We start from the raw sequence: 26397 nt of genomic DNA on the forward strand, positions 1-26397 counted from the left end.
TCAGAAAGTAGTGTCCGCTCAAACCGCATTGCTATAATATTGGTGTTATGCGCAATGTAGCTGGTAGGTTATGGTAGAAGCACTAAAGGTGTAAATAGTTTCTCTAGTGGTCGTTATTTTCGTGGTTAGGCATTTCCTGAGGAGAATCTTGTATCTCAGTTTCTGAGGACGAAGTTCATGTACATGTAATACAGTTCCGAATATTGGATAACTGTGGCCATCATTTGGTCAAGCATTCCACAAACATACATGGGCAGAACTTTGTGATCAACCCGCCGGCACTGATATGAGGTGTGTTACCGTTGGCCGTTGGCCGTTGCGCGAGCTGAGTACAACCTTCTACCGGCTTAGTTGAACTCACGTTCCGCTGTAATATCTATAATTAATTGGAGTCATGGTTCAGAGCCTAATCCCGTAGAAACTCTTCAAAGACCAGCCCAGCCAAGAACTGAAGTTCAGGATTTTGATAGCTGCTTGAAGCTGGAAAAATCGATGATTCAGGCAACACTGTAAGAAAACACACAGACACTGGAGAACTCAATTAACAATGGTGTTGATTTAGCAACAAAATATTCTCTTTGAGAGGAATCTGCACTGCTAAAAGGTATTTCCCTCAGTAGATGACTGGCCAGTCCGATTCCCACCGAATAAGGTTGATGCCCAAGAGTGCAGCATTGGCGCTGTTGTAGTAATGGTACACAAACACATCAGCATCCGCATCCGTAAACACAGACGGGTGACCGGGTCCATAGATCGAGCCATGAGTAGCCATCACCTCAGTACCACCGCCGTTCAACATGCTCACTCCGTTACGATCGGTGAACGGGCCCGTCACGCTGGTAGACCGACCGACCATAGTGCGGTACGTGCTCGACGCGCCCTTGCAGCAGAAGTCGAACGACACCCACAGGTAGTAGTAACTCCCGCGGCGTGTGATAAAGGGCGCCTCGATGGCGCCGTCGTTGACGGTGCGGCGGGCGAGAGAAACTAGGTTCGTGCCGGAGCGCTTGCCGGTGCTGGAGTTGATGGAGATCATCTTGATGCCCGTCCAGAAGGAGCCAAAGGACAGCCACCAGTTGCCGCTGGCGTCGACGATGAGGTTGGGGTCGATGGCGTTGTAGTCGACGGAGCTCGAGGATTCAATGACGAGGCCCTGGTTCGTCCACGAGCCGGAGGCACCGGTGGAGCTCGTGGCGAGGAAGATGGCGGACTTTTGGGAGCCAAAGGTGGATGCTGAGTAGTACATGTAGTACTGCCCGTTGCGGTAGGAGATGTCGGGGGCCCAGAGGTTGGTGTCTCCGCCCGTGTAGGCTGTTGTCCACGAGGCGCCGTTGGGGAAGGCGGCGCCGGCGTCGCGCCAAACGGTGCGGTCGGTGGAGGTCTTGAGAGCGATGTTGGTTCCGGTGTGGGCCATGAGGTATGTACCGCTTGACGTCTTGAGAACGGAGGGGTCGTGGACGTTGACGCTTCCGGAGACTGGGCCCGGGTTCGGGTACTCTGCGGCGACATTCGAGATGACTGAGAGGACGGTGAGGAGGCCACCGAGCAGGCCTTTCCATATGGGCGCCATTTTGGGTTCGTTGTTAGGTCTGTTGAATTGTATGATCGCCCGTGAGTTGAAATACCAGTTGCCAAGATGGATCTCAACTGTAAGAGAGGCCGATCCCACAGTTTTCCAACTTCAACAGAGACGGGGAACAGTCGCAGCTGGGCCTTATGTATTCTCAAATACAAAGAGCGCGAACGAAGCCATATTGGCTAGTCGTGTTGTCTATCTGCCCTACCTAGGCATGCTACCTTGAACCTGGGGCCGGCAGACGGAGTTTTGATAGGTGCAAACTAGTTGGAAAATTTCCCATTGGTCCTCTTATAGACCGGAGCATGGGTGCCTGTCGGTAGTTGGTAAGATACGTGGATTTAGTCAACTTCTTATTTTCCGTGTGTTCCTACGTTGCCAAGGAGCCCCATCACAAAGTCTCCAAGCGCACCACGGATTAATCTCCAACCCCCGCGGAGACTTTGGTCCCGTGATTGTTCTTGGTGTCTTTTGAGGGTCTTACCCCCAAGAAGAAGAAAACCAACGCGTGGGGTTGTGGCCGATGGAACGAAGCAAACGGCGTTCCTGACCCCAATGTTCGTAGACTGACGTGCTGTAATCAATATTGTCTGTTACTGACACACGCTTGCTTACTCGAAACTCTCCCTGCGTAGCTGCTCATTCGAACGCAAAACACAGGCCCGCACTTTGCAGCCCACAGCTGACAATGCTACCTTGGCTTGCCTTAGGTGGTTCTGCTTGCGCGCAGGAAGAGTCAGTGACATCACAACATCGCGAGGACATGTTATATGCTGGTTTCGCAGCAATGCTCGCTGCTCTCGTATTATACAATTGAGCAAGGCGTGTCACGACCAAGTGGTAAAGCCTGGAGAAAACAATCAACAAGTTTTTTCCTGGGACCAAGCAACTGACAGCGGCGAGCGAAGTCTGGAACAATATCTACCCCTTTCCAAGGCAAGCATTTTTCACTAAGTCCCATCTAGTCACTGATGTATCCGATTTGTAATTTAGACTAAGTTAATTGGGTAGTTTTGAACGATGTTGTACAATTTGCCACATAATCCTAAATGGATGGATTATTTGAAAAAGCAGGAAGCAGAGAAGCGGCACATAGAACATCGAGGTTGCGCAGAGACGGCAGGGAAAGAATAGAAAGCGGGATAATAACATCAGCTTGAGGAATCATTTGTATGGTAGCAGAGCAGAAGGTTGGCAAATGATGCGCATAAGGGACTCACGACAATCAAATGACTGCGGAATAGTTGAATTTGTTCTTGGACCGCTTCTTGTAGAGGCCTTGCGGCAGTACACCAATGCACATTCTCGTACATCCTATTTCCTTCAAACACCTTCAAAAGGGCTCCCAAATTGTTCGAGGATCTGACTCAAGTCCAAGTCCTTATTCCAGAGACCGTAGTTGGAGCTGATACGCATGTTAGACTAGCTTCGTCTAAAAGGATCGTATGTGGTGGCTATGTGCCGCTGTTGTCCGCAAGTTGGTCGTTCATGGTGTTTTGCAAAACAACACCATCATTTTGAGTATTTTTTGACATGGAAATATGACACGTAGAATCTGAATAAACAGCTCTTAAAGTTCTTTATAGTCTTCCAAGTGTTCCAAGCTAGGTGGTCGCCCAAACCTACGCCTAGTATGTGTTAATTTGTCGCTCGGGAAACCTACATCGATATTCCGCCGAGAACAACTCTGTTTCAACGATATTTCCGGAGCGGGGCGCCGGAGGGGCCGTGCCAGTGACTTTGGGAGTAAGACCCACATCTCCGGGTGGCGGGGCTCAGTCGGGCAATACCTGCTGGACACAGACAATGGTCACGCGAGCTTGTTGCTTGGAAGCTCGAATGATATCTTGCGCTCATGTCGTGCATATTGAGGCTGTGAAGGTCTTCACTTACCGCCGCGTTTCCTCGCTTTGACTGGGATGGTGCAGGTCTCCAACCAAAGTCGGATCGAGTGATTACTGGTTGGGTTGCCAAGTCGGAATGACTCGGGCCAATTCGCTGACGAGGGATGGGCGGTCTGTCTGTAAAGCTCTCGGGTTTAGCTTGACAATCTTGGCCGTCCCCAACGTTGCGTTCAGGGCCATTTGGGGTGCGCCGTAACGATAGTTCATGAGGTGCCTACAAGGCACGCAGGCATGGTAGATTGTAAAGGTACGCGACGAGGAGGGTACATGGTGATGCAGTGCGACGGGGAAGAAGATTGCCTGGATGGGTTGACAAAGTGAACTTGGCTGGGCGGCAACGTCCACTAAGAATGGGCGGCTGGCGCACATGTCCCAGCAGCCAAGACTCCCAAGAGACCCAGACTGCGAAATATTGTGGAGGAATTTTGTGTACCAGGTAGGTTGAGGGACGCTGATAAGGTAGTGAATGTACCTTGGAATATCCACTGCAGACACGAACTTGGTGATACGCCGGGGAGAAGGCCGTATGATTCCAAACCGAACTGCTGCTGCAACGGAAGGCTTCTAGAACGCGGGAGCAAGTAAGAATGCTAGTAGGTAGTACCTTTGGCTTTAATCCGCTGGTGGCAAAACCTGGCACCATAATGCAAGTTACTGTTAAGACAATCATGGTACGTAACGGTAGGCCGATGCTGCCCAGGTGGGAGTGGCTTGCTGAGGTGTACTTACCCGCAACGCGGCGTAACCATTGGAGGTTTCCCAAGATGCGCCATCGGCGCCATCGGCGTCATCGCCGGCTGCGCCCCGATAACGACGGGGGGAAAGAGGGAAGCCCCCCCCCCCGGGCCCCCAGTCGTTGCTTTCCGTGCCTTCCCCCAGGGTGCAAATGCCTCTCCCTACGCCCGCCGGCTTCCGCTCCTTTCCGGCGTGTCTCTCACCTTCCTGCCCTCGCAACATCACCAGCACCTGCTTATTTAATACCCCACACACGCTCAATGACCCCAAGTTCCCGCCGTGCTTTCCTCACAAATTCGAGCGGACTTGGCATCTGACGTAATCGTGCCAATCGTGCACTTTCCCATGTCTGAATGCGTGGGATTGTCCTTTCCAAACCAAACACCTAGCAATCCCGTAAATCCCCAAATAATGCTACACACAGCACAAGCCTGGAGGGCCCGCCTCCGCCAAGGTCAGCCAAGATGGCCAAGCATGTTTTAATGCTTGATGGATGGAGCCACTCGCAGACTTCTACGCCAGTTAGAAAATCTTCGCAGAAACGATTCCTGTCACCGTCACCATCTGGGCACCTAGGGCGTACCGAGTACCTGCCTAGCTCGCCGTACATCCATGTTCTGTCCGCCTACTCTGCCCCCCTCATTCTTTCCTTGTTGTCCCTCAACCGCCACGATACAACTACCGTTCTTGCCGTTTCCATAATCAATGGATCGCTGTTGTCCTTGGCGATGCGGCCTTTCGCCTGCCTCGCCGCCTTCAAAAGGCACACCGTTGCCGCCCCTCGCCGCGTCTCCCTCTTGATGTCTCTGTCCTACCACCACGAACACTGAAAGCAATTCAATGACACCTCAATTGACAACCTGCCTCTGTGTTGCCACCTTGACCAGTCCTTGCTGAACTCGCTACACAATCTAGACATCTTTCGTACCTTACTGATCGATTTTGTCGACAAGACTACACGTCACTGCCAGTCTATCCCACCCAACTCAGTGCGGAATTATCCTTTCAACCCCCTCGTCGTTCTGGCTCTCTGACTTGCAAGAGTCCTAATCTCTCTTGCACAAACTCTAACCCCCATCACCTATTTTGAGCTCCCACCCTCTGTTCCCCTTTGCCTGGCATGGGGAACCAAAAGGCCGCAAAGCCCGATGAGAATCACGTCTCGGGCCAATCCAACAAACCGCTCTCTCACCCAGCCCACGCCTTGTCATACCAGCAGCTGGCCGAGGAGCTCCGTGCCAACACCCTCCATGGTCTCTCAGCCCAAGATGCAAAGTCCCGTCTCGACGAATTCGGCCACAATGACCTTGGCGAAGCCGAGGGCGTTCAGCCCATCAAGATCGTCATCGCCCAGATTGCCAATGCCATGACCATGGTGAGTTGCCTTCCCATCTCCTCTCGATTCCTACCTTTGCTGACCCGTGTCTAGGTCCTGATTCTGGCCATGGCCGTTAGTTTCGGCATCGGCTCGTACATCGAGGGCGGTGTCATTACCTTTGTCATCTTGCTCAACGTCATCGTGGGTTTCTTCCAGGAGTACTCGGCCGAAAAGACAATGGACTCCCTCCGTTCCCTCAGTTCTCCCACTGCCAACATTGTTCGTGACGGCGAATCCATGGTTGTTCCTTCGGGTGAAATCGTCCCTGGTGACCTCGTTGAAATCAAGACGGGAGACACAATCCCCGCAGACGTCAGGTATCCTATGCCATCAACAGCAACGTTAAGACCAAGCAGAGTAACTGATGATGCTACAGGCTGATCGAGGCGGTCAACTTCGAGACCGACGAGGCTCTGTTGACCGGCGAATCCCTCCCCGTACGAAAGAACGAAGACGCTACTTTCCCCGACAACACCGGCCCCGGAGACCGTCTCAACGTCGCTTACAGTTCGTCCAACGTTACCAAGGGCCGCGCCAAGGGCATCGTCTTCGCAACAGGTGTTTACACCGAGATTGGAGCTATCGCGTCTGCCCTTCGCAAGAAGGATTCCAAGGTCCGCGAGGTCAAGCGCAAGCCCAACGGCAAGGCGAAGCCTCACCGGTACCTCGAGGCCTACACCCTGACTTTGACCGATGCCATTGGACGTTTCCTTGGTGTCAATGTTGGCACTCCCTTGCAACAAAAGCTCTCCAAGCTCGCCATGCTGTTATTTGGCATCGCAATCGTCTGTGCCATCATTGTTCTCGGCGCCAACAAGTTCGAGGCTAGCCAGGAGGTCATCATCTACGCAGTTGCAACCGGTCTGTCCATGATTCCGGCCAGTCTCGTTGTCGTGCTCACTATCACTATGGCGGCTGGAACTAAGCGTATGGTGAAGCGAAATGTCATTGTACGCAATCTCAAGTCCCTCGAGGCCCTTGGTGCAGTCACGGACATTTGCTCCGACAAGACGGGTACCCTGACGCAGGGCAAGATGTTGGCTCGTGGTGCTTGGTTGCCTGGAATGGGAACGTACACCGTTGAAAACACGTCGTCACCAATGGACCCCACTACTGGTGATGTTCGCTACGATGAGCGGTCACCTAGGCACCTCAACTTCAAAAAGGGCGGTGAAGCTTGTGGCACCATCATGAAGACCGACCAGCTGTTGCAGAACAGCAAGTCGACCCTCTCCGCGTTCCTCTATGTGGCGTCTCTGGCCAATCTCGCCACCATCAACAAGAAAGACGATCAATGGCATGCTCGTGGAGATCCCACCGAAATCGCCATTCAGGTTTTCGCTTCCCGGTTCGACATGAATCGCCTCAAGTTTGTCAGTGGCAGTGACACGCCCGAGTGGAGCGAAATCGCCGAGCTTCCATTCGACTCCGATGTCAAGCGAATGTCTGTCATCATGAAGAACAACGCCACAAACGAGTACTTTGCCTACACCAAGGGTGCCGTTGAAAGAGTGATTCAGATCTGCACAAAGTACGCCCCCAGAGATGATGGCGAACTAGTAGACATCACCCCGGAGTTCCGTGAGGAGATCCTCCGCAACATGGAGGCTTTGGCGGGACTCGGGCTACGCGTCCTCGCACTTGCTAGCAAGCCTTACGAGGGTACACCCAGCAAGGGCGATGAAGTTGAGCGTGCTTCAGTCGAATGTGACCTGGTCTTCCGCGGTCTCGTGGGACTGTACGATCCTCCTCGCCCGGAATCCGCCCCCGCTGTTCGACAGTGCCACGAGGCTGGTATTTCGGTCCACATGCTCACTGGCGACCACCCCGAGACTGCAAAGGCCATTGCTATCGAGGTTGGAATCTTGCCTACTCGTATGGAGCGCGTCGCAAGGAACGTCGCAGACGCCATGGTTATGACGGCTTCCTCGTTCGATGCGTTGAGCGATGACGAGGTTGACAAGCTTCCCGTCCTGCCACTCGTCATTGCGAGATGCGCGCCCAGCACCAAGGTCCGAATGATTGAGGCTCTTCACCGTCGCAAGAAGTTCTGTGCTATGGTAAGCTCGCTATCCCTTTGCCCCATCTGTTGAATGGTATTCTGACTCGGATAGACTGGTGACGGCGTCAACGACTCCCCGTCTCTTCGCCGTGCCGATGTTGGTATTGCCATGGGCCAGTCGGGTTCAGACGTGGCCAAGGATGCATCTGATATCGTCCTTACTGATGACAACTTTGCTTCCATCGTCGCTGCTATCGAAGAGGGCCGCCGTATCTTTGACAACATTCAGAAGTTCGTGTTGCACGTCCTTGCTGAGAATATTGCCCAAGCTGGAACATTGCTGGTTGGTCTCACTTTCAAGGATGCACGCGGGCTGTCAGTCTTCCCGCTTGCCCCGGTTGAAATCGTCTGGATCATCATGGCCACCTCTGGTATGCCCGACATGGGACTTGGCTTCGAGCGCGCCGTCCCAGACATCATGCGTCGCCCACCTCAATCTCTCAAGACTGGAATTTTCACCATGGAGTTCCTCGTCGACATGATTTTCTACGGCCTCTGGATCACCGCCCTTTGCCTCTCAAGCTTCTCACTGGTTGTCTACGGTTTCGGAGCTGGTGATCTTGGAGAGAGCTGCAACGAAAAGTACAATGACTCTTGCGACACAGTCTTCCGCGCCCGTGCTACAACTTTTGCCTGCCTCACATGGTTTGCTTTGTTCTTGGCCTGGGAGATGGTCGATATGCGCCGGTCATTCTTCCGCATGCAACCGGGATCCAAGAAGTACTTTACTCAGTGGATGATTGACGTTTGGCGGAACAGGTTTCTTTTCTGGGCCATTATCATCGGCTTTGTTACCCTGTTCCCCCTGCTGTATATCCCCGTCATTAACACAGTCGTGTTCAAGCACAAGGGCATCACGTGGGAATGGGGCATTGTGTTCATTGCTGCAGGACTTTTCTTCGCTGGTGTCGAATCCTGGAAATGGGGCAAGCGCGTCTTCTTTAGGATCCGCAACAGCAAGAAGCTCGGTGTCGCGTGGAAAGACATGGACATTGAGCAGCGTGTGTTTGGGGAGTACCTCGGCTCCAGCGATGATGATCACCACACGGAGATTGGCGACGATGACATTGACCTGGAGAAGGAGAGGGCGGCGTTTGAGAAGAAGTAAGCGAGAGATGATGACCAGATTGTCAGCTTATGGAGACAAATGAGTGGGCACTTTGGAGCGGGTGAGCGAGACTAGTGCGCATATTGTAGATGATCATACCTTGGTGATGTGGTAACGAATCAAATCATTTACAAACTCGTCGTTGCATCTTGGTGAAGTGTGTCTCAGTCGGCTGCTGCAAGTCACCAGGCACCGACTTAAGCCCCATGTTGCTATTACCAAACCAGAGACTACCCGGACGAGACTATTCCCATTCCTTGCGCAGATCGGCCCTGCACATGGCCACAGCACCATGCCAAGGACACTGGATCCCCGAGTTCGAGATCCTTCCGTGTATAAACGAAGAATTTCTCGTGGTGCGGTACCACCAAAGGATTGGTGGCCCCGCTGAAGCTGACAACTTTTGCATCAGTGACTTGAAGGATTGGCTTCAAGGTAGATTCAAGGTACCGAATAAAGGGAAGGCGTCTCCCAGATTCCACACTGGTTGACGGCATGGAATCGCTCTTCTTGGAATAATCCATCAGGGAATCTGCCAAGATGCGCTTCTCAGTCGGGTTTTCACACCTCCTCTCAGCGCTCCTCCTAGCGCAATCTCCAACACTAGCGCTCGCCATCCCAACAACCCGCCAATCCGGAAACCTAGCCTTCCTTCCTGACGATGCCCCCTTCACATTCTCCTATTCCACACCAGACACCAACGCAAAGAACTGGATCGGCATCTACCGTGCCTCCGGCGGCGGACCGGAAAACCAGACGTATGTAGAGCCCTCGCTGGCCTGGGGATACGCGCCCGCGTCCAACGGAACGCTCAAGATTGAGAGCGAGGCGTTGGAATTAGTCCCTGGCGACTACCGCGCTTTTTTTCTCGCCAAAGACGGGTATGCGTGGCTTGCGTCGCCGGTGGACGTGAGGGTGCCGTATGCTTCTGGGCCGGTGGGGTTCCTCGTTGATGAGGTCACGCTGAGGAATGCGCGGGTTGGGGAGGGGTATGAGGCAAGGATTGGGGGGTTGAGGAGCCGGGGCGGGGATGGAGCTGTGAGGTTTCGTAAAGTCGATGGGAGCGGATGGGTTGTTGTGTCGGAGGATGGGGTCGTATCCGGCACGCCTGACGGCGCGGGTCCCGCGAGAGTTACGATCGAGGTGGTTGTCGTGGAGGCTGCGGATGGGGAGGCTGCGCGGTTGGATGTTACTATTCCCGTGCGGGACGTCGGCGCACCGCTGGTGGATCAGTTGTCTGTCATGTCGTTCAATTTGTGGCACGGCGGGACGCAGGTATCTGATTACCACGCCAAACAGGTGCGGTTTCTGGCCTCGAGCGGCGCAGACGTCGTCGGCGTGCAGGAGAGCACGGGGGGCCACGCCGCGCGATTGGGGGATGCGTTGGGGTGGTTTGCGTGGCAGGGCGGCGATGTAGGGTTCGTGAGTAAGTACCCTCTTGTCGGTGGTGCTGCGCACGAGGGCGGGACGTATGCTGCGTCTGTGAGGGTTGTGTTGGAAGGTGAAGAAGAGGAGGAGAAGAAGCAGAAGAAGAAAAAGGAGGAGGTTGTGTTGTGGAATGTGCATTTGGGGTATGATCCGTACGGACCGTATGATTTCTGCTTTGAGAATATGACGGTGGAGGAAGTGCTCGCGCGGGAGGGAGAGTCAAAGAGGACGCCGCAGATTGAGTCTGTGGTCCAGGCCATGGCTGGGCCGTTGGCGGAGGCGGAAGCGGTGCCGGTGGTGTTGGTGGGTGATTTCAACGCGCCTTCGCATCTGGATTGGGTTGATGCCACGAGCGGGATGCATTGCGGACAAGGGGCGGTGCCGTGGCCTACGTCTGTTACGCCGACGGAGGCCGGGTTGGTTGACTCGTATCGGGTTGTGTGGCCGGAGCCGGGGGCGAGGCCGGGGATTACTTGGTCGCCGGTGTTTTTGGAGAATGAGGGACGGCCGGAGCCGATGGATAGGATTGATTTTGTGTATTTTAGGGGCAGGAAGTTGGAGGTTATCGGGTCGGAGGAGGTTGTGGTGGGGCAGCCGGCGCCGGAGCCGGGGCATGGGGGCAATGAGTGGACCTCAGATCATGCTGCTGTTTTGACGAGGTTTAGGGTGAGGAGCTAGGTTTATACACCTTATGGTATGCCACGGTGTGTCATATTGAATGTGATCTCTGGAAATCAAGTCTACGCGAGTGAAGATGATGTGTGCCTTGTAGTGTAAGGTACATGATGGGTTCTATGCTCAGTGCCCCGTCTTCTTCTCGGACCGCGCTGTGCCTTTTGCTATTCTTGAAACGAGTTATCTCTCGTGGTATATGCAACTTCATAAACCCATACAGAGAAGAAAACCTCAACAATTGCTGTGAACCCTGTGCACTCTCTCCTTGGTTGAATCATCAACAGGGTTGTGCTGTTGGATGTGTGCTGTGATACTGAGATGCATGCTGCTTAGGTAATTACGCACTCAATTTGTGCATAGTGACTAAGCAAGGTGGGATGCATTACGATGACGTCGGTGTGGTTTGTGCGGAGCAATGATGTAAGTGCCCGGTGAAGAGGAGGAAGGAGGTCCGAGGTGGTGGTGGTTGCCCGATGTCAGGCCACTCACGGCAGGCACTTTGACGTTTGAACTTGTTTCCAGACTTTGCCATCAGGGAACACCTCCTCCCAAACCTGAATAGCCGTTGTTCGGTTTCATTCCTCACAATCACCACAATTCAACTCAGAGAAGAAGAGAGAAATCCACAACTAGATACCACAAACCTCGAACCGAGTCAAAGAATCGACTTCGAAACATCAAAAACCAAAACCAAAACCAAAACCGACCACACGATGCCCTTCTCATTCACATCCTCCTTCTCCTTCTCCTCCTCAATCAGCCACAACGGCAAGACGGAGGAGAAGCGCTGGGCCCGCAAGACGGAACGGAGTCCCTCGGGCACCACCGTCCGGACGGCCTCCTACAAGACGGGTGAGCCCGTATACCTCGAGCGTCGCGAGTACGATTCTGCTGGAAGGGCCCTACCAGAGGGACGCGCTGTCAAGAGTGATGGGGCAGAAAAGATTGATCGTCGGATCGAGGACGTTTCCGAGCGGGAATGATTGCTAGAAGCAAGGAATGGAATTATCGACATGATGAAAATGGAGTTTTGGGGTTTGATTTGGGAGGGTTGCTTTGCTTCAGGGCCAGTCAATCAGCGATTATTCGTCGCACTGGAGAAGTGTACTTGGTGTGTCGACAGGAGGTGTTCTTTGTTATTTTGAGCATCATCAATTACTTGGGTTGACCATCGTACCACGGTATCAGTAAGAGGCAACTTGACAAGAACATTCTCAACATTCATCTCACAGGCATCAAACAAACGTGGTGGTCATGACTGCATTATACTATGCTACTTTGCGCACTCTGCTCCGAGGCACGCGTCGCGAGACTATACCCTCCAACCTCAAATCTTGATGACAACCTTGCCAAAGTGTTTCTGGTCCCACTGGTACTGATACGCCTCCTTGACCTCTTCGAAGCCGAAAATCCTCTGATCGACCACAGGCTTGATCTTGTTCGCGTCAATCGCCTGGTTCATCTCCTCAAACTGCTGCTTCGACCCGACAAACAAGCCGCGAATCGTGCAAATGTTGGCCAGCGCATCCAGCAGCGTCGGCTGCTCCCCCTCGGCCTTATCCCCGTGCGACAAAAACCCGATAATCGAAATCACACCCTCCAACTTGACCGCCTTGAGCGACTGCGCGACCGTACCGGGTCCGCCGACCTCGATAATGTGGTCGACACCCACGCTCTCCGGCGTCAGCGACTTGGCCACCTCACCCCAGTTGGGCGTCTCCTTGTAATTGATGACGTGGTGCGCGCCGAGCTTCTTGAGCTGCTCGCCCTTTGCGGCGGACGATGTCGTCGCGATGACCGTCGCGCCCGCGGCAATGGCGAACTGGATCGCCGAGAGACTCACGCCGCCCGTGCCCTGAGTGAGGACGTAGTCGCCCGGCTTGAGCGCCTTGGACTGCAGGCCGTACAGCGCGTTCCACGCCGTCAGCGGCGCGCAGGGGAGCGTGGCGGCCTCGACGGACGAGAGAGTCTTGGGGGACTTTACGACGCCGTGCTCCGGGAAGACGGCGTATTGGCGGAGGGTGCCGTCGAGGGCGCCGCCGAGGCCGGATTTGACGGCGAGCGGGGTGATGGGGTTGGATTGGTGGTGCTGGTTGAAGAGGGTCGCAATGTTGTCGCCTTCTTTGACCTGCGTTACCTTTGGGCCGACGGAAACGACGCGGCCGGCGCCGTCAGAGGCCGGGACGCGGGGGAAGCTGACGGGGAAAGGGTAGAGGCCCTGTAAAGGAGCGGCGTTAGCGGGGGCGGGCGTTTCGAACGACAGGAGGAGCCGGGGGGGGGGGGGGGGAAGACGGTCGGCACAGGGAGGGAACTTACCTTGGGGATAGCCAAGTCGCGAAAGTTTAGAGAGACGGCCTCGATTTGCACGAGGACGTCGTAGTCGCCCAGCTGCGGTAGGGGCACATCCTTCTTGAGCTCGAGGGTGTCCCAGTTACTGCTGTCCTTGCCGATGCCGGTGATGGACCAGGCGTTGGTTGATGTTGGTGCCATGATGCGTGGGTTATGTGTGATGATCGGTCTAAGGGGCGGTAATAGTCCAAGGAACCTGTAGATTCTTTCACCAAAGAGGATGCTGGATCTTGCTTCGTAGACTTGGTTTATATATAAGTAAGTATCGATTCCCAAAAACGATTTCAAAGCAGTCGTGGAGTTTTTCGCAGCTCCGAAGCTTCGAAGAGTGTCGACATGACGCAATGTCCACTTATACCGTCATATCGGGGTCCGGCAATGTGACATGACCTGCTTTTATTTTTGCACTGATTCCACTGACTCGAATGTGTTGAACCGTCGGCACCCCAGCTATTACCCCCCTGCCCGTGTCCATTGACTTTCCGCCGCCATTCCGCTTTCTGCCCCGGAGCCGCTCGGCATTCACGCCAATTGCCACATTACAACCATCATCTCGGGTGCCGTTTGATCAGTTGGCAGTAGCATACTCCGTACAGTGGGAGTCGCCGAATCACCGCGGCTTTTTGATCTGTCCCTCAATGGCTAATCCACCAAGGTGGCATCCGGATTGTCATGAGAACACAACGATCGGACCATGGATGCATTGGATGGTGCCGCGTTGTTTTACAGTGTCTATGGAGTACTGATTTGTAAGGCCGTAGCTCTCGACCAACTGGACTTGCCTAGGTCTGTACTCACCTGTATCCATTTTCCAGAAGATTTTCTTCCTTCTAGCTTACTAGTTTAGTAGTGACCCATGAGGTTGTCACCGACAAAGTGGGAAAGTGAGGGGAGGGTAGCAACGGGGCGGGGGGGGGGGGGGGGGGGGACAAGACAGCAGGTCAGGCAAATGCAGCACATGCACAAACAGGTTGCGAATAGCTTCACTTTTCCCACTAGTCATGCATATCAGACCTAGAACCCGAGACGACTTGTATGAACCCCGTTGAAATCCAACACAACACCCCTCCTTTTGATCCTCCGATAAGCGCGAGGATGCAGATTGACACGACACATGGTTTTCTGCCGCGTTCACCGCCCGGCGGTCGCTCCTCGCCAATGTCCACTTGCGCCGGAGTCTGCCCCAGCTACTGTCCAGGCGTGACCATCCTGATGCATCTGGTTTGCTTTCACCTGCGCACAGCACAGCACAGCACGGCCAGTGTCTCGGTGAGTGATTTCTCTTCACGGCATTCAGTGCTTCCTCAAGAATATCCCGTAAACGTAGCCAAGCAGCACTCGCGAGGGCTTGGGTTGTACAAATTGCGTCGGTATCAAGCTGAACCATACCGTATACATAGTATGAGCAATGTTTCCCAGGTGCTCTGACATACAGCCGCGGGTCGAATGCGAGGAAACCTACTCACCCGAGGCGTTCGCTGAACAATCATCGAAATGAGCACAACCGGGGTCCTTCCAGCGATATTCATCTCCCCCCCCCACGCAAGGAGACCGATGAATTGGTTTGTTTCCCGGGGTTATTTCCATGCCAAAAGTCTAGAACCCGCAGCTGACGCCGCTCCACAATCAAGCTGAGAACAAATGAACCACCGCCCAAGGTCCACCGTGGCACCGTCCGATGTCTTCGGGTTCGCGGGCTGAAATTGAGAGTGTTCGGGATGGCGAGCTTTCAAAGTAGCTGAATGGGGTCCACTCATGTACAGAAGCGAGGACTCCGTACCCCGTGTTGCTCTCAACATGAAGCTGCGTTTATCATGTTGGCATGCATGGTTCATGTAAACTGCCGTTCCGTCTTTTTGATGGGGGGAGGGGGGGGGCCAGTTCGTGTGATTATTTCCCGTACGGGCCGGGATGTTGGAATCGGCGCGCAGTTTCAGATTGACCAAGTGCAATATGGTCCGGTGTTTACGACCGCCTTGTGGTCTGCTTTCTCTGCTTAATTAGATGCCCCTGCTTCTCCACGAAAAATCCATCAAAACTTATCGACAGGGGGGAAAGGGAGGCAAGATCCGTTTAATCGTTCACAGTGTACGAAGTATGTATGCATGTACTTGGTAGATAATAGCAGCCAGTATGCCTCAAAAGTGATGATCTTATTTCCATCTTCATTCCAACGTTCACTATCATTCTTTTGCGCATCACTGGCGGGTTGCTTTCCACAGTCTTTACAGCGTCTCTCCCTATCCCAGCAAATCTAACTAGCAACGATGCATTTCTCTCGTTACCTGGCCCCGGCCGTCTTCGCCTCCGCCGCCGTCGTCGCCGAAGAGACCTTTTGCGGTGCCCCCAACGACTATGAAGTCCTCATGGGCACCCCTTGGATCGTCTACTCGATGAATTACGCCTACCAGGCCATCAAGGGATCGGCCTGCACCGGCTACTACGGCACATCCGGTTCTGGCGATGCGCAGCGGATCCAATGGAGCAGCATCTGGGACATTGATCCCACGTACCAAAAGGACGTCGTCAAGGGATACTCCTTCATCGGCCTGACCCAGAACCTCGAGACCAAGCTCAGTGCCATCCAGAGCATCCCCAGCACCTACAGCTGGACCGTCTCCAACTCTTCGGCTTACAAAGGTAAAGGAGGGCTTTCTTTTCTTTCCTACCTCTGCATCACGCTAAACTCGGTGCTTGCATGTTGCTGACTCAACTATCCAAAGGCAACGTCGTCTACGACTTCATGACATCCGACACCAAGGGCGACAGCACCTCCAGCAACGCCCAGGAGCTCATGCTCTGGCTCCGCTGGGAGGGCGGACAGGTACCCATTGGCTGGGCCGAGGGCCCGACGGCCACGATTGACGGGCTCTTTGGCAAGGACGGGTGGAAGCTGTACCAGGGCAAGAACACCGACACCGGCATCACCGTGTCTTCGCTGCTTGCTCCCACCCAGTACGGCGACCTGGAGAAGGGCTCCTTTGAGGGAGACATCAAGGACTGGCTCCTCGCGCTCTCCAAGCAGGGTGTCTTTTCCGAGAGCACCTACGTTAACGTAGGAAACGCTGGCCAGGAGCCGTACTGGGGCACTGTCACCTTCAACAACACTCTTGGCTTGAACATCAACCTTTGAGAAAAAAGCAAGGCCGGGGTATCTGCGTGAGACAGCTATATCGGTTTTCGTTTCTTGTACACATTCATCTACATGTTCAATGACGCTGATGGACACATGTTGTAAGTATTCTCCACTGTTTACGACTTCAAAAATATAGTGCCGCTCATGACCTTTGTGGCCGTTCCTCCAAGATGCAGCGTCTCCAGCTTTCGCGCACCATCCGCGCCCCGTTCAAGCTTCGCGTCAATATAAATATTGCTCCTCCGACCCATCTCCACTCCCTGTGTGATCTCAAAGCTGAGGGAATCTTCAGACAGCTCGTGCAAACTCAGATAGCTCGAAAGAGCGCAGGCAGCGCTACCTGTAGCAGGATCCTCCAGATCAGGCTCGATCAAACGGGTCCTGATCTTGTGCACAACACGTCCATCAATCGTCTCGGCACCCAGCCGCACAAAGTAGTACCGCGAAATAAACGTCTCACGCCAACCCTCGTCCAGAAGCTCCTGCTGGCGAAACTCCATGGGCCCAATCTTGGCAGACGCCAACGATGCCAGCGAGGGCAGTTCCACAAGCGCAAACGTCATGCCGTTCACGATGCTGAAGACGGGCGCTTCGACCTCCGCTTTGGCAAGTTCTGCTACCGAACCGCTGTACGGGCCGGGCCCGAGGTCCTTCAGCCGCTTCTGGTGTAGACGGGTGTTGTGCGGGATGGCGGCCCGTACGGACTCGGGCCCCGTCTCTTGGATCTCGATGGGCCCGGCCTTTGCAATCAGCTTCTTGACGCCGCGGGACTTGAGAAAGATAGCCGTGCCGACGGTGGGGTGGCCCGCAAAGGGAAGCTCCGCGGTCGGCGTGAAGATGTCGAAGCGTCGCTCCGTGGATGCGGGGTCGTCGACTTCGTGCACAAAGGTCGTCTCGGAGTAGTTGAACTCTCTGGCAATGGTTTGCTTCTGCGCCTGCGTCAGGGACGTCGAGGCCGGGATCGTGACAATGGCTAGGGGGTTGCCCTCAAAGGGCTTGTCTGTGAAGACGTCGACGGTGGTGTAAGGGAGCTCCATCGATGTGTCGTCCAAGGGCGGATCGCTAAGATGGTGAATCCAATTAAGATGTAGAACAACAAGGCTTGGATGACAGGTAGAACGGGCCCACGGTTCCTCAGGCTGTTAAAGTAGCAAAGCTGGTGAGCAATGAATGAGTCACTGGTTGATTCTCAGACCTGGTCGAAACGAGAGTTGATTTTTAAGCAGCAATTGCCAGTTGATCGGTAAACATTTATTTTCTGTCGCCCGCGCCTTTTGCGCCCTTCGCCGACAGACGTCCCCACTCCCCGGCCCCTCCTCTTGACAATTCACCCGCCGGCCTCTCTTTGAAGTTTCCCCCGGAAATCCACTTCCGCCCTTCGACGATGCTTCCAACACCACGGGTTCAAGTTTCGATGGCGAGCGACGGCGATCAGCCCGCGCTGGTTGCATATTCAGATATCAAGCGTTCAAATACAAAATGTAGCATAGGGCACGTCAAGTCCTCTCCAACTCTCTCACGTCCTTTTCACAACTCAGAGTACTTCAAGCTGTAGCATCAAGACAGGACCATAGTACTCAGCCATGACGACCACACGCCGAAGCGTTTACATCAACCACGAGGCGGGACCCATCAACCCTACCTCCGATGCATCCCTCGCACAGGCATTTCACCAGCAGCTGCCCGGCTTCGCCAGAACCCCTCTCGTTTCTCTCGAGGATATCGCCCAGGAACTAGGCGTGAAAGCCGTCTACATAAAAGACGAGAGCAACAGACTAGGACTGCCATCCTTCAAGATCCTGGGCGCATCATGGGGAACGTTCCGCGCCGTCACGACTGATCTACACTTGCCCGCCGACACGCCCCTCAACGACGTTGCAAAGGCTGCCCAAACGAGTCAACTCTCCCTCTACGCAGCTACGGAGGGCAATCACGGTAGAGCCGTTGCGGCCATGGCCAAGATTCTAGGCATCCCTGCGCACATCTACGTTCCCAGCAGCGTCGACAGTGAGGCAGTCACCAACATTGCCTCCGAGGGCGCCAAAGTCATCGTGAGCAACTCCCACTATGACGACGCTGTCATGGAAGCGTGGCAAGCGTCAAAGTCGGTAAAGGGCGGGCTTCTGATTCAAGATAATGCGTTCGCGGGGTACGAGCAGATTCCTGCCTGGATCGTCGAGGGCTACTCCACCCTCGTTCGCGAGGCCGAGCAACAGGTGGCCGACCACGGGCTGAAGCCGAGTTTGATGGTGACCCCAGTCGGCGTTGGATCTCTGGCGCATGCCGTCGTCTCTCACTGCAAGTCTGATGGACGAGGTTGCGCAGTCCTTTCAGTCGAGCCCGATACCGCTCCGTGTCTTTGGACGAGTCTGAAAGGGGGCAAACCAGTGACGGTTCATACCTCGAGAACCATCATGGAAGGGCTCAACTGCGGTACTGTCTCTCTGACTGCGTTTGATGATCTTCGTGTAGGCATTGATGCCAGCGCTACAGTCTCGGATTTCGAAGCCCATAAAGCCGTGAAGTATCTCCAGACGAAGGGAGTCAAGAGCGGGCCGTGTGGTGGTGCCACCGTCGCAGCGCTCCGCCGGCTTGCCCAAGTAAACCCGCGGCCAGCCTGTCTTTCCAAAGACGCCGTCGTGGTGTTACTAAACACAGAGGGCCCACGGAACTACAAGATCCCCTTGGATGTGTCCACCGATGACCCCGTTACGCTGACACAGATCCTCACGTCCATCGATTCTTCCAACCCCGACCTGTCCAAGGCTTCAGGTGTCGGGGAAGGCGAGATTGCCCACTACATTTCCGCATGGCTGCAACATCGCAACTTCGAAGCGCACTGGTTGGAAGAGACGCAAGGCCGACCTTCCGTAGTCGGTGTGCTCCGCGGGACAGGAGAGGGAAAGTCCATCATGCTCAACGGTCATGTTGACACCGTCAGTCTTTCAAGTTACTCGCCAGACCTGGACCCTTTGAGCGGAGAACTCAAGGAGGACGAAGGAGGACGGATCTATGGTCGTGGAAGCGCGGACATGAAGGCCGGGTTGGCAGCTGCCATGGCGGCAATGGCTCGATGCAGCTCTACATCACGCCCTTCTCTCCGGGGCGATGTCATCCTCGCCGCTGTCGCCGACGAGGAGAACTTCTCCATAGGCACAGAAGAGGTCATCAGGGCTGGATGGAGAGCCGATGCCGCCATCATACCAGAACCAACCAACCAGGAGATGGCGATCTCTCATAAAGGATTTATCTGGATTGAAATTGATATCCTCGGCGTTGCGGCCCATGGATCTAGGCCCGAGGATGGCGTGGATGCCATCTTGCTCGCTGGTGCTGTGCAGACGGCACTTCTGGAGTACTCAAAGGCACTACCTTCCGATCCTCTGCTGGGAAAGGCATCTTTGCATGCAGGCCTCATTCAGGGCGGCGTGGAACCTTCCAGCTATCCGGAGCGCTGCACTTTGACCATTGAGTTTCGAACCATTCCGGCACAAACTACGCAGAGTATTCTTGAAGACGTCGGGAGCATCTTAACCAGTATCGCCAAGTCCAACCCGGATTTCAAGTATGCTGCTCCACGAATGACCTTTTCGCAGCCTCCGCTTGGGCAGAGCCCGGACGGTGAGTTTATCAAGACCTTCATCTCTGCTGCCTCGAAGTGTCTGGATGAAGAGCAAAAGCCTGTTGCGTGTTCTTTCTGGTGCGACGCTGCGTTGTTGAACGAGATCGGTATCCCATCGGTTGTGTATGGCCCCAGGAGTTTTGGGATCCACGGCAAGGAGGAATGGGTGAGCGTACCGAGCATTCGGGAGTTGGCATCGGTAATAGAGACCGTGATTCAAGACTTTTGCGCTTAGATACTGGGCCCAGATCACGGATTAGGTTAAGTTTCGACAAAGGAAGGCGAAATGGATATAATTACATGTGCTGTTCGAGTCTATTGCTCAATGGCTCTTGGATATCTCGACCACCAAACTTTTCCTTGTCACCTCAGGGCTCTCGCCAGCTCAATTCCCTCGTAGCTTTCAGAGCTCCTCAATGTATGCCTCTGTGTTCCCTGCGTAATCTCGTCCATTGCGTTGTATCCAATTTCAGTCTCGCGAGCTCTCATGGCGGAGTCGGTAGTCGGCGATGGCCCCATGGCAAGCAAAACATTCCGGTTCGTCTCTTGTTCTATCTTCCTTCCCTCCTCTAGAGTGCTCATGCCAATTTCCGTTGGAAAGGCACTCTGTCCATCCGACTTCAAGTATCCATTTCTTCCATCCGTCCTCGTCGTTGCGTACATTTCAGAGAACAGTACTCGAAGAACCGGGATAGATGACGCAACGATTGTAACGTTGATCTCAGCTTGTCCCCAAATGAAGAGCAGAGACAGGCGATCTATGAAATGATCAGAGAGATCCGAATACAAGGGTGAAATCTTTATGCTCACATGGTATATCTGCGCCTTCGGCGATGGTCACTATTTTGACAACCTTAATCACCCCGACCAAACCTGCAATGACGCCGAGGCTCATAGCTACGGCTACACCAATCTTCTCATGGCGCTTCAAGGCTAGTCTCCATATCATCGGCCATGGGAGCAGAGACAATATGAAATCGACTAGTGCCGAGTATGCTGAAATAACATGTCAACTGGCTGTCTGTCTGGAAACATTCGGTTGAGTTCATATGTTGCTTACCATTTGATACCATGTGCATAACGACCGAATCCTCAACTCGCCAGCAGGATCCTGGTAGGACAGCTTCATAAGAGTCCGACGGTCTGTCGCAGGCCGCCTTCCAAGCGACGACAGCACTAGTTGCCAAGACTGCGTTCATGGATAAGATCAGGAACCAAATAAAAAATTTCAATTTCCCAGACGCAATGCGTAACATTGTGACCGCAAAAGACGTTTTGCTGAGGGCCAAGGCGACCTTGTTCATGACGACGTTGACAGACGACAGAGTAAAAATATGCGCTGAGAAATCTAGCGACTTTCCAAACCCGAGTCTCATGAGCTCTGTGGTGAGAGACGTCGAGACTAGCAGGAATGTCTCAAGAGATCGATCGTCAGCAATGAAGGCTCTTCCAATGGTTCAACAGGCCTCTTACCCAAGACGCCACCAAAAAGTAGTCATCGATCCACAAGCCACGGGATCTGATCTTTTTGCAATAAACACGACAAAACAGAAAAACAGACGATATCGAAATCATGGCCCATATCGAAGCGATGACCCTAGGCGCCGGGTCTTTGGAAACGTCAATCACGAATGGAGCTGTAGCAGAGATGTTCCTCCTGGAAAGACTTGCTATAATTGTCGAGCTCATTGTACGGAAAAAGTATGATGATGCTGGAGGAAATAAAAATGGCAGAGTGGAAACTTCTCACGCCAATGATTTCCATGGCTGGGGCTCATCTCTGATTAAAAGTTAAAAAGCTGTTCCGCTCCCGATGAAGATGTCAAGTCTTTTCGGGAAAAAGAAAAAGAAAGAACATCGCTTCCACTATATCACACGTCGGGACCAAAGCTCAAAAATAAACCATATAAAAAATGCAATCCGACAACGTGTTCTGTGGCAACCGAAGGACCTCTTGGATCACGTTCGTGTAGGGGGGCCAGGCCTGGGTGAATCAACGCAAGGATGCAATTCACACCAAAAAAAGAAATACGATCCAAAGCTGTGGGATAGTAATCCTCGGTTGCCCCGCACAATGCGAATTATCATTGGTCACCACAACTATCTGAGTGACCAAGCCTCCCGACGGAGACTAGTCGATGCTAGGGAAGCTGCCTGCATCACAAGCTTGACAACGAGTGTTTGAAGCCATGTCGTCTCGGATTTCGAAGTGGAACAAGGTCTCGAGGAAACTATACGATAATGACAGCGTTTGCATGAAAGCGAGACTATACTGGGCTTGCTAGTCATAAATCAGAAATGTGCTTGGGCAGGTTGAGTTGTTGACTGAGTCGACAAAAAGTTTTTCATCATGCAGTCTAGCCGAGAGGTTGTCATTAGTTCCTGAGCTGTCAGATTACTGATTAGTGCTGTTATTCGGGAATACCACGAAACAGTATAAGTCTTGTCGGATCATCTGTCACTGTTGCCTATTCACTCAGCGTGGTAGATGTCTCTTGGAGGGTTGGATGTCGCACCATCGAATCCTTCGCACGTCTTTGACAATGCACTCAGGCGATTCGAGTTCACCCCTGTGGTTCAAGGCGCGGTGACACACATGAGTTACATCGGATTATGTGGACAGACAGCTTCCTTACGCTAGATAAGATCTCGAACTTGCACCCCATGAGAATAGTCCTCGGAAGTTCCGTCCCGGCACGTTGGTCTAGAATCTGATGCCTTGCATCATGCTAGCTGCATAGTAGTCTTACGCTAGTCTTTCCTGTCCCTTGAGCTCTCACATGCCATTCGCTGTCTCTTTGGAAGTTTTTACAGTATTCGGAAAAGGAAGTTCTCGAGAATTGACCAATCACTCTGCTCATTGACCCTTGCAAACCACGACTGAAGGTAAGCACACCACGCACAAGGGACCTTAGAAAGTAAAGAAATACCGACGAACAGGAAGTCCAGTTGCTGGGGAACCGTCTCATTGTTCCTGCTCCATCATGGCAGACTTGACTATATGCTAGATTGCGGACGAATTATCATAGAGCGGGCCTCGCTGGTTGTCAACTTGTCAATCATGATTAGGTCGATGCAATGTCTTAGGAATGGCATGGTATTGTATACAGCCCACGCTCAAGTCTTCATTTCTGTTCGCTAGTAGATTAAGTCTAGCTTCTTTTAAACACGATATAACCATAACTCATTTATCCTTTTGTGCTTTAAGTGCATCCTTTTCTGGCGTTTGTATTAAAAGTGAGAATGGTCTGATATGGATATGGGTCGAGGTCCAAAACGATAGTCTAGGAGGAGAGTAGCGTGTGCATGGTATCTTACAATCATAGAAAGCGGTTGTCGGAAGGGCAAATCTGGCGGCGAAACTGTGCATACTACTTGTAGATCTGACTAGCCTACCTTGGACGAGAAGTTTCGCCAATGTTGTGAGCACAGCGCAAGGCTAGGCGGGCGCATCTACACAGTAAGGTATTCATCAGTGATCCCAAGTGGTCCGGAATTTACGAAATGGTTTACCCTACCCTGCCCGCGCGCAACAAGGATGTGTTCAGATCTTCAAGGTTTCGTCCGAACGGTATCCAAGAACTTGGATTCTCGGCCCCACCACGGAACTCAATGCTTATCGATAAGAAGGCGGGCATGGCGGGCCCGAAACTGGCGGTAATCATCGGCAGAATATTTGCCGTCTGAATTGAGACACGCTTGGGTTTCTCAAAGCAATGAAGCCATCGGATGCACGCCTCGCACATCGATTTTCCGATATTATACCCAAATGCTGCTTTACTTACGTCGAACGTGGGTACGGTACTCTCCCTCACAATGTCTAGCGCAGATACCCGGTAGACGCGCGGCGTCAACCAAAGCCACGAAGCCCGCTTTCGCCCAATCCCTTCTGAAGGAGACAACCCCGACAGCGTCAAGGTTGGCCGAAACGGGGGCTTGGGCGATGACCCCACGATCCAAGAAGCCGGAATATGGCAGTGCTGCTGCAAATAAGCCCAAGTCGAAGAAAAAGGTCAAGGGCGACAAGTCGCGTGTCAATGTCGTGGACGAGAAGCTATGCGGTGCGTTCATGATGCCCGTCGCCAGTCGCATTACAGACAAAGATGCTAATCGGGCCTGCTACCAGACGATATCCTGAAATACATAGGTCCTACACTCGAAAGACACGTCGGCTGCGACTTGGTCGACATCAACCCGGGCGCCGGCGTCTGGAGTCGTAAGCTCCACGAGGTCCTCCAACCACGCACCCATATCCTCATGGAACCCGACGACGAGCTTTACCGACCCTTCCTCCAGCCTCTACTCGAAAATCCAAATACAAAACTAATACCCCAGTCCGGAATCCTTTGGGACGAGCTGAACGAGGTGCTCGGCCACATCCAGAACCAGGTCCCTCAGCCGAGGGGCCCCGACATCGAGCCCACGCGCAACGACACCCTCCTCGTGACGGCAAACCTCGCTTTCTTCCCCAAGAAACGCTATCGCAACTTCGATTCCGTCGCCTCACTCGTGCTCTTCCAGCTCATCAGCAGTATCCGGACCGGCACACTATTCCAAAAATATGGCCTTGTACGCATGCTGGTGTGGGCCAACAACGACGATCAGCGCTCGTTCCTAGCAAGGAATCTCCAAGGGCGGCGCAAGTCGTCGATTGAGGCCGAGTTTGCGTGCGAGTGGCTCGGCGTCGTGGCCGGCAAGGAGGCGCATTCGAACTCGGACTCCAAGAGAGACGTTTGGCACGTTCGCGATCGGTGGATCGATATCGACAGCACGATGGACACACTGGAAAGGATGAGAAAAAATGGCTTGGAGATGCCAGAGGGACGAAAGCTGGATTCTACAACGCAGGCTGAACAAGGGGCCATCAGCACTGGGCGCCACGCAGGCGTGCAAACGCCGTATCTCAGCCGGCCCTACATGGCGGAGCTGAAGGAACTTGAAGACGAGCTGGCGGCCGGCATCCTAGACACGTCGAGTACATCAAAACCTTTCAAACGCCTCAAATTCCTACGGCACACAGTCAAAACCCACGAAGAAGACGCCGAGAAGAACAAGAACCTCCTGGCGGAAATGTACGAGCTCAGCCGTCTGCGTGCGAACAAGGCCGCCCCGGACGCGGAACTGGGCGAGCGCGAACGAGCGTGGGAGGCCAAGGTCTCGGCGCTCGGCAAGAACTTTCTCATCGACTTCCGCGTCCTCCGTGATAATTTGCACATCTTTCGGCAAGACCCGCCGGTGATGCTCTGGGACCGGAGACCCTACGAGCCGCTCGCCGTCAGCCCGGCCGAGTTCTTCCCCAACGTCGAGTGTTGTCTGTTGGACATTCAGCCCAAGGCGATGTATCCGCTCCTACGGCAGTCTGGGCCGGGCACCTCGCACGCGGGCGACATGTTTGAACTGTTCCGAGCGTCCATGCTGGCGCAGGGCCTGGAGCCCGTCAGCAAGTCTCTGGAGCGCATCTGGCCCGGAGCGGCGGAGGGTATCTTACCGCACTGCCCCAGCCTGCGGGACCCGGCGCAGGGAGGACTCAATGCGACGGGGACCGCGGAGCTCTGTTCTAGAGTCCTGAATGAGAAGCAGTGGATGGAGCTGATGGAGGCCTTTATGGCGTGGCCATTTCGGCCAACGTACGAGGAGATGATTGGGCGATTGGCGGACGACATTGAGCCCTCCGAAGATGATCACAACGCCGGCGGCAGCAGCATGTCGACGGATGCGGCATTGGCGTAGAGGCTCTAGGAGAGAAAGCAGGCAGTTCGTGCTGCTATGGAACCTGCGGGCGCCGCGGGCAGCACTCATGATTGACTACGCATGTATAACTAGTAGATTCCCCTGTATCTGTACCATGTAAATCTTAGAGGCAGTATTAACTGGTATGTCAATGTACCACCGTAATTTATATAAATTCATAGAATAGAGACGCGGGGGTGATAGCCTGATAGGTCATGTCCCAATCACACATTGACGGTAGCTGGAGAGAACTTGGCCGCCCACGTTCTTTTCCAATCCTCGCCAACAGGAATCGGGGTGAGGACGAGGATGGACGGAATCGTCGGCTTTCACATGGCTTTTGATCAACGCCTAGCTCCTGGTCCATGAATGTGTTTACATCGTCGTAGTTGGCCTGGAGTGTCGAGCTAGATTCGCTCCATGGCATGACCAAGGTCAAGACGATATTCGTCCGCAATCATTGCTTGGAAACAGTATTTGTGAAGCATGTTGCCTATCTGCCTTGATGCATCTGGAGGCGGTCGAAGCATTTAACGGTGCAGCGTCAATGTCAGGGGTCCCTGGGTCGGGAACCAGCCAGAACAGCGTTCGGGAAGAAGTGCAAGGGATGCATGGCGCATCGCGGGTTGAACAGGGGTTGAGGTCCAGATACATGGACCATGACGACACTGGACGGCACTGAAGGAGAATGAGT

At 53.8% G+C, this 26397-nt stretch overlaps 11 protein-coding genes across 11 annotated transcripts; 6 read left to right on the top strand and 5 right to left on the bottom strand.

Moving 5' to 3' along the window:
- Positions 1–613: 613 nt before the first annotated feature.
- BDP55DRAFT_616532 (family 43 glycosyl hydrolase) lies at positions 614–1931 on the bottom strand (the record flags this gene model as incomplete). The annotated part of the gene is made up of 1 exon (XM_060571272.1): positions 614–1931. The coding sequence occupies exon 1, from the start codon at positions 1568–1570 to the stop codon at positions 614–616; it is 957 nt and encodes a 318-aa protein (XP_060426221.1). The 5' UTR covers positions 1571–1931.
- Positions 1932–3568: 1637 nt separating this feature from the next.
- BDP55DRAFT_274387 (uncharacterized protein) lies at positions 3569–4414 on the bottom strand. The gene has a single exon (XM_060566441.1). The coding sequence runs from the start codon at positions 4148–4150 to the stop codon at positions 3695–3697; it is 456 nt and encodes a 151-aa protein (XP_060426222.1). The 5' UTR covers positions 4151–4414; the 3' UTR covers positions 3569–3694.
- Positions 4415–5053: 639 nt separating this feature from the next.
- BDP55DRAFT_274319 (potassium/sodium efflux P-type ATPase) lies at positions 5054–8810 on the top strand. The gene is made up of 5 exons (XM_060566440.1): positions 5054–5204; positions 5260–5590; positions 5645–5910; positions 5970–7653; positions 7708–8810. The coding sequence occupies exons 2-5, from the start codon at positions 5336–5338 to the stop codon at positions 8761–8763; spliced, it is 3261 nt and encodes a 1086-aa protein (XP_060426223.1). The 5' UTR covers positions 5054–5204; positions 5260–5335; the 3' UTR covers positions 8764–8810.
- Positions 8811–8899: 89 nt separating this feature from the next.
- BDP55DRAFT_673929 (endonuclease/exonuclease/phosphatase family) lies at positions 8900–10892 on the top strand. Its single transcript, XM_060575633.1, has one exon. The coding sequence runs from the start codon at positions 9304–9306 to the stop codon at positions 10867–10869; it is 1566 nt and encodes a 521-aa protein (XP_060426224.1). The 5' UTR covers positions 8900–9303; the 3' UTR covers positions 10870–10892.
- A 596-nt stretch (positions 10893–11488) lies between these two features.
- Positions 11489–12021, top strand: BDP55DRAFT_274396 (uncharacterized protein). Its single transcript, XM_060566442.1, has one exon. It carries the CDS (start codon positions 11580–11582, stop codon positions 11847–11849), a length of 270 nt encoding a protein of 89 aa, XP_060426225.1. The 5' UTR covers positions 11489–11579; the 3' UTR covers positions 11850–12021.
- A 172-nt stretch (positions 12022–12193) lies between these two features.
- On the bottom strand, positions 12194–13356 carry BDP55DRAFT_696335 (zinc-binding dehydrogenase; the record flags this gene model as incomplete). The annotated part of the gene is made up of 2 exons (XM_060577568.1): positions 12194–13084; positions 13183–13356. 2 exons carry the CDS (start codon positions 13354–13356, stop codon positions 12194–12196), a joined length of 1065 nt encoding a protein of 354 aa, XP_060426226.1.
- Positions 13357–15276: 1920 nt separating this feature from the next.
- On the top strand, positions 15277–16544 carry BDP55DRAFT_673936 (concanavalin A-like lectin/glucanase domain-containing protein). The gene is made up of 3 exons (XM_060575634.1): positions 15277–15855; positions 15939–16449; positions 16522–16544. The coding sequence occupies exons 1-2, from the start codon at positions 15483–15485 to the stop codon at positions 16346–16348; spliced, it is 783 nt and encodes a 260-aa protein (XP_060426227.1). The 5' UTR covers positions 15277–15482; the 3' UTR covers positions 16349–16449; positions 16522–16544.
- On the bottom strand, positions 16383–17587 carry BDP55DRAFT_274442 (phenazine biosynthesis-like protein). The gene is made up of 2 exons (XM_060566443.1): positions 16510–17587; positions 16383–16449 (listed from the first exon to the last, which is right to left on the bottom strand). The coding sequence occupies exons 1-2, from the start codon at positions 17386–17388 to the stop codon at positions 16417–16419; spliced, it is 912 nt and encodes a 303-aa protein (XP_060426228.1). The 5' UTR covers positions 17389–17587; the 3' UTR covers positions 16383–16416.
- A 347-nt stretch (positions 17588–17934) lies between these two features.
- BDP55DRAFT_558904 (diaminopropionate ammonia-lyase) lies at positions 17935–20208 on the top strand (the record flags this gene model as incomplete). The annotated part of the gene is made up of 1 exon (XM_060569850.1): positions 17935–20208. One exon carries the CDS (start codon positions 17935–17937, stop codon positions 20206–20208), a length of 2274 nt encoding a protein of 757 aa, XP_060426229.1.
- A 128-nt stretch (positions 20209–20336) lies between these two features.
- Positions 20337–21662, bottom strand: BDP55DRAFT_559035 (uncharacterized protein; the record flags this gene model as incomplete). Its single annotated transcript, XM_060569862.1, has 4 exons — positions 20337–20731; positions 20784–20969; positions 21034–21388; positions 21447–21662. 4 exons carry the CDS (start codon positions 21660–21662, stop codon positions 20337–20339), a joined length of 1152 nt encoding a protein of 383 aa, XP_060426230.1.
- Positions 21663–23601: 1939 nt separating this feature from the next.
- BDP55DRAFT_274460 (uncharacterized protein) lies at positions 23602–25968 on the top strand. The gene is made up of 2 exons (XM_060566444.1): positions 23602–24034; positions 24100–25968. Exons 1-2 carry the CDS (start codon positions 23743–23745, stop codon positions 25701–25703), a joined length of 1896 nt encoding a protein of 631 aa, XP_060426231.1. The 5' UTR covers positions 23602–23742; the 3' UTR covers positions 25704–25968.
- Positions 25969–26397: the final 429 nt, after the last annotated feature.

The sequence above is a fragment of the Colletotrichum godetiae genome (assembly GCF_030913485.1).
Source record: "Colletotrichum godetiae strain CBS 193.32 chromosome Unknown BDP55scaffold_40, whole genome shotgun sequence".
In the NCBI taxonomy this organism is placed as follows: Eukaryota; Fungi; Ascomycota; class Sordariomycetes; order Glomerellales; family Glomerellaceae; genus Colletotrichum; species Colletotrichum godetiae.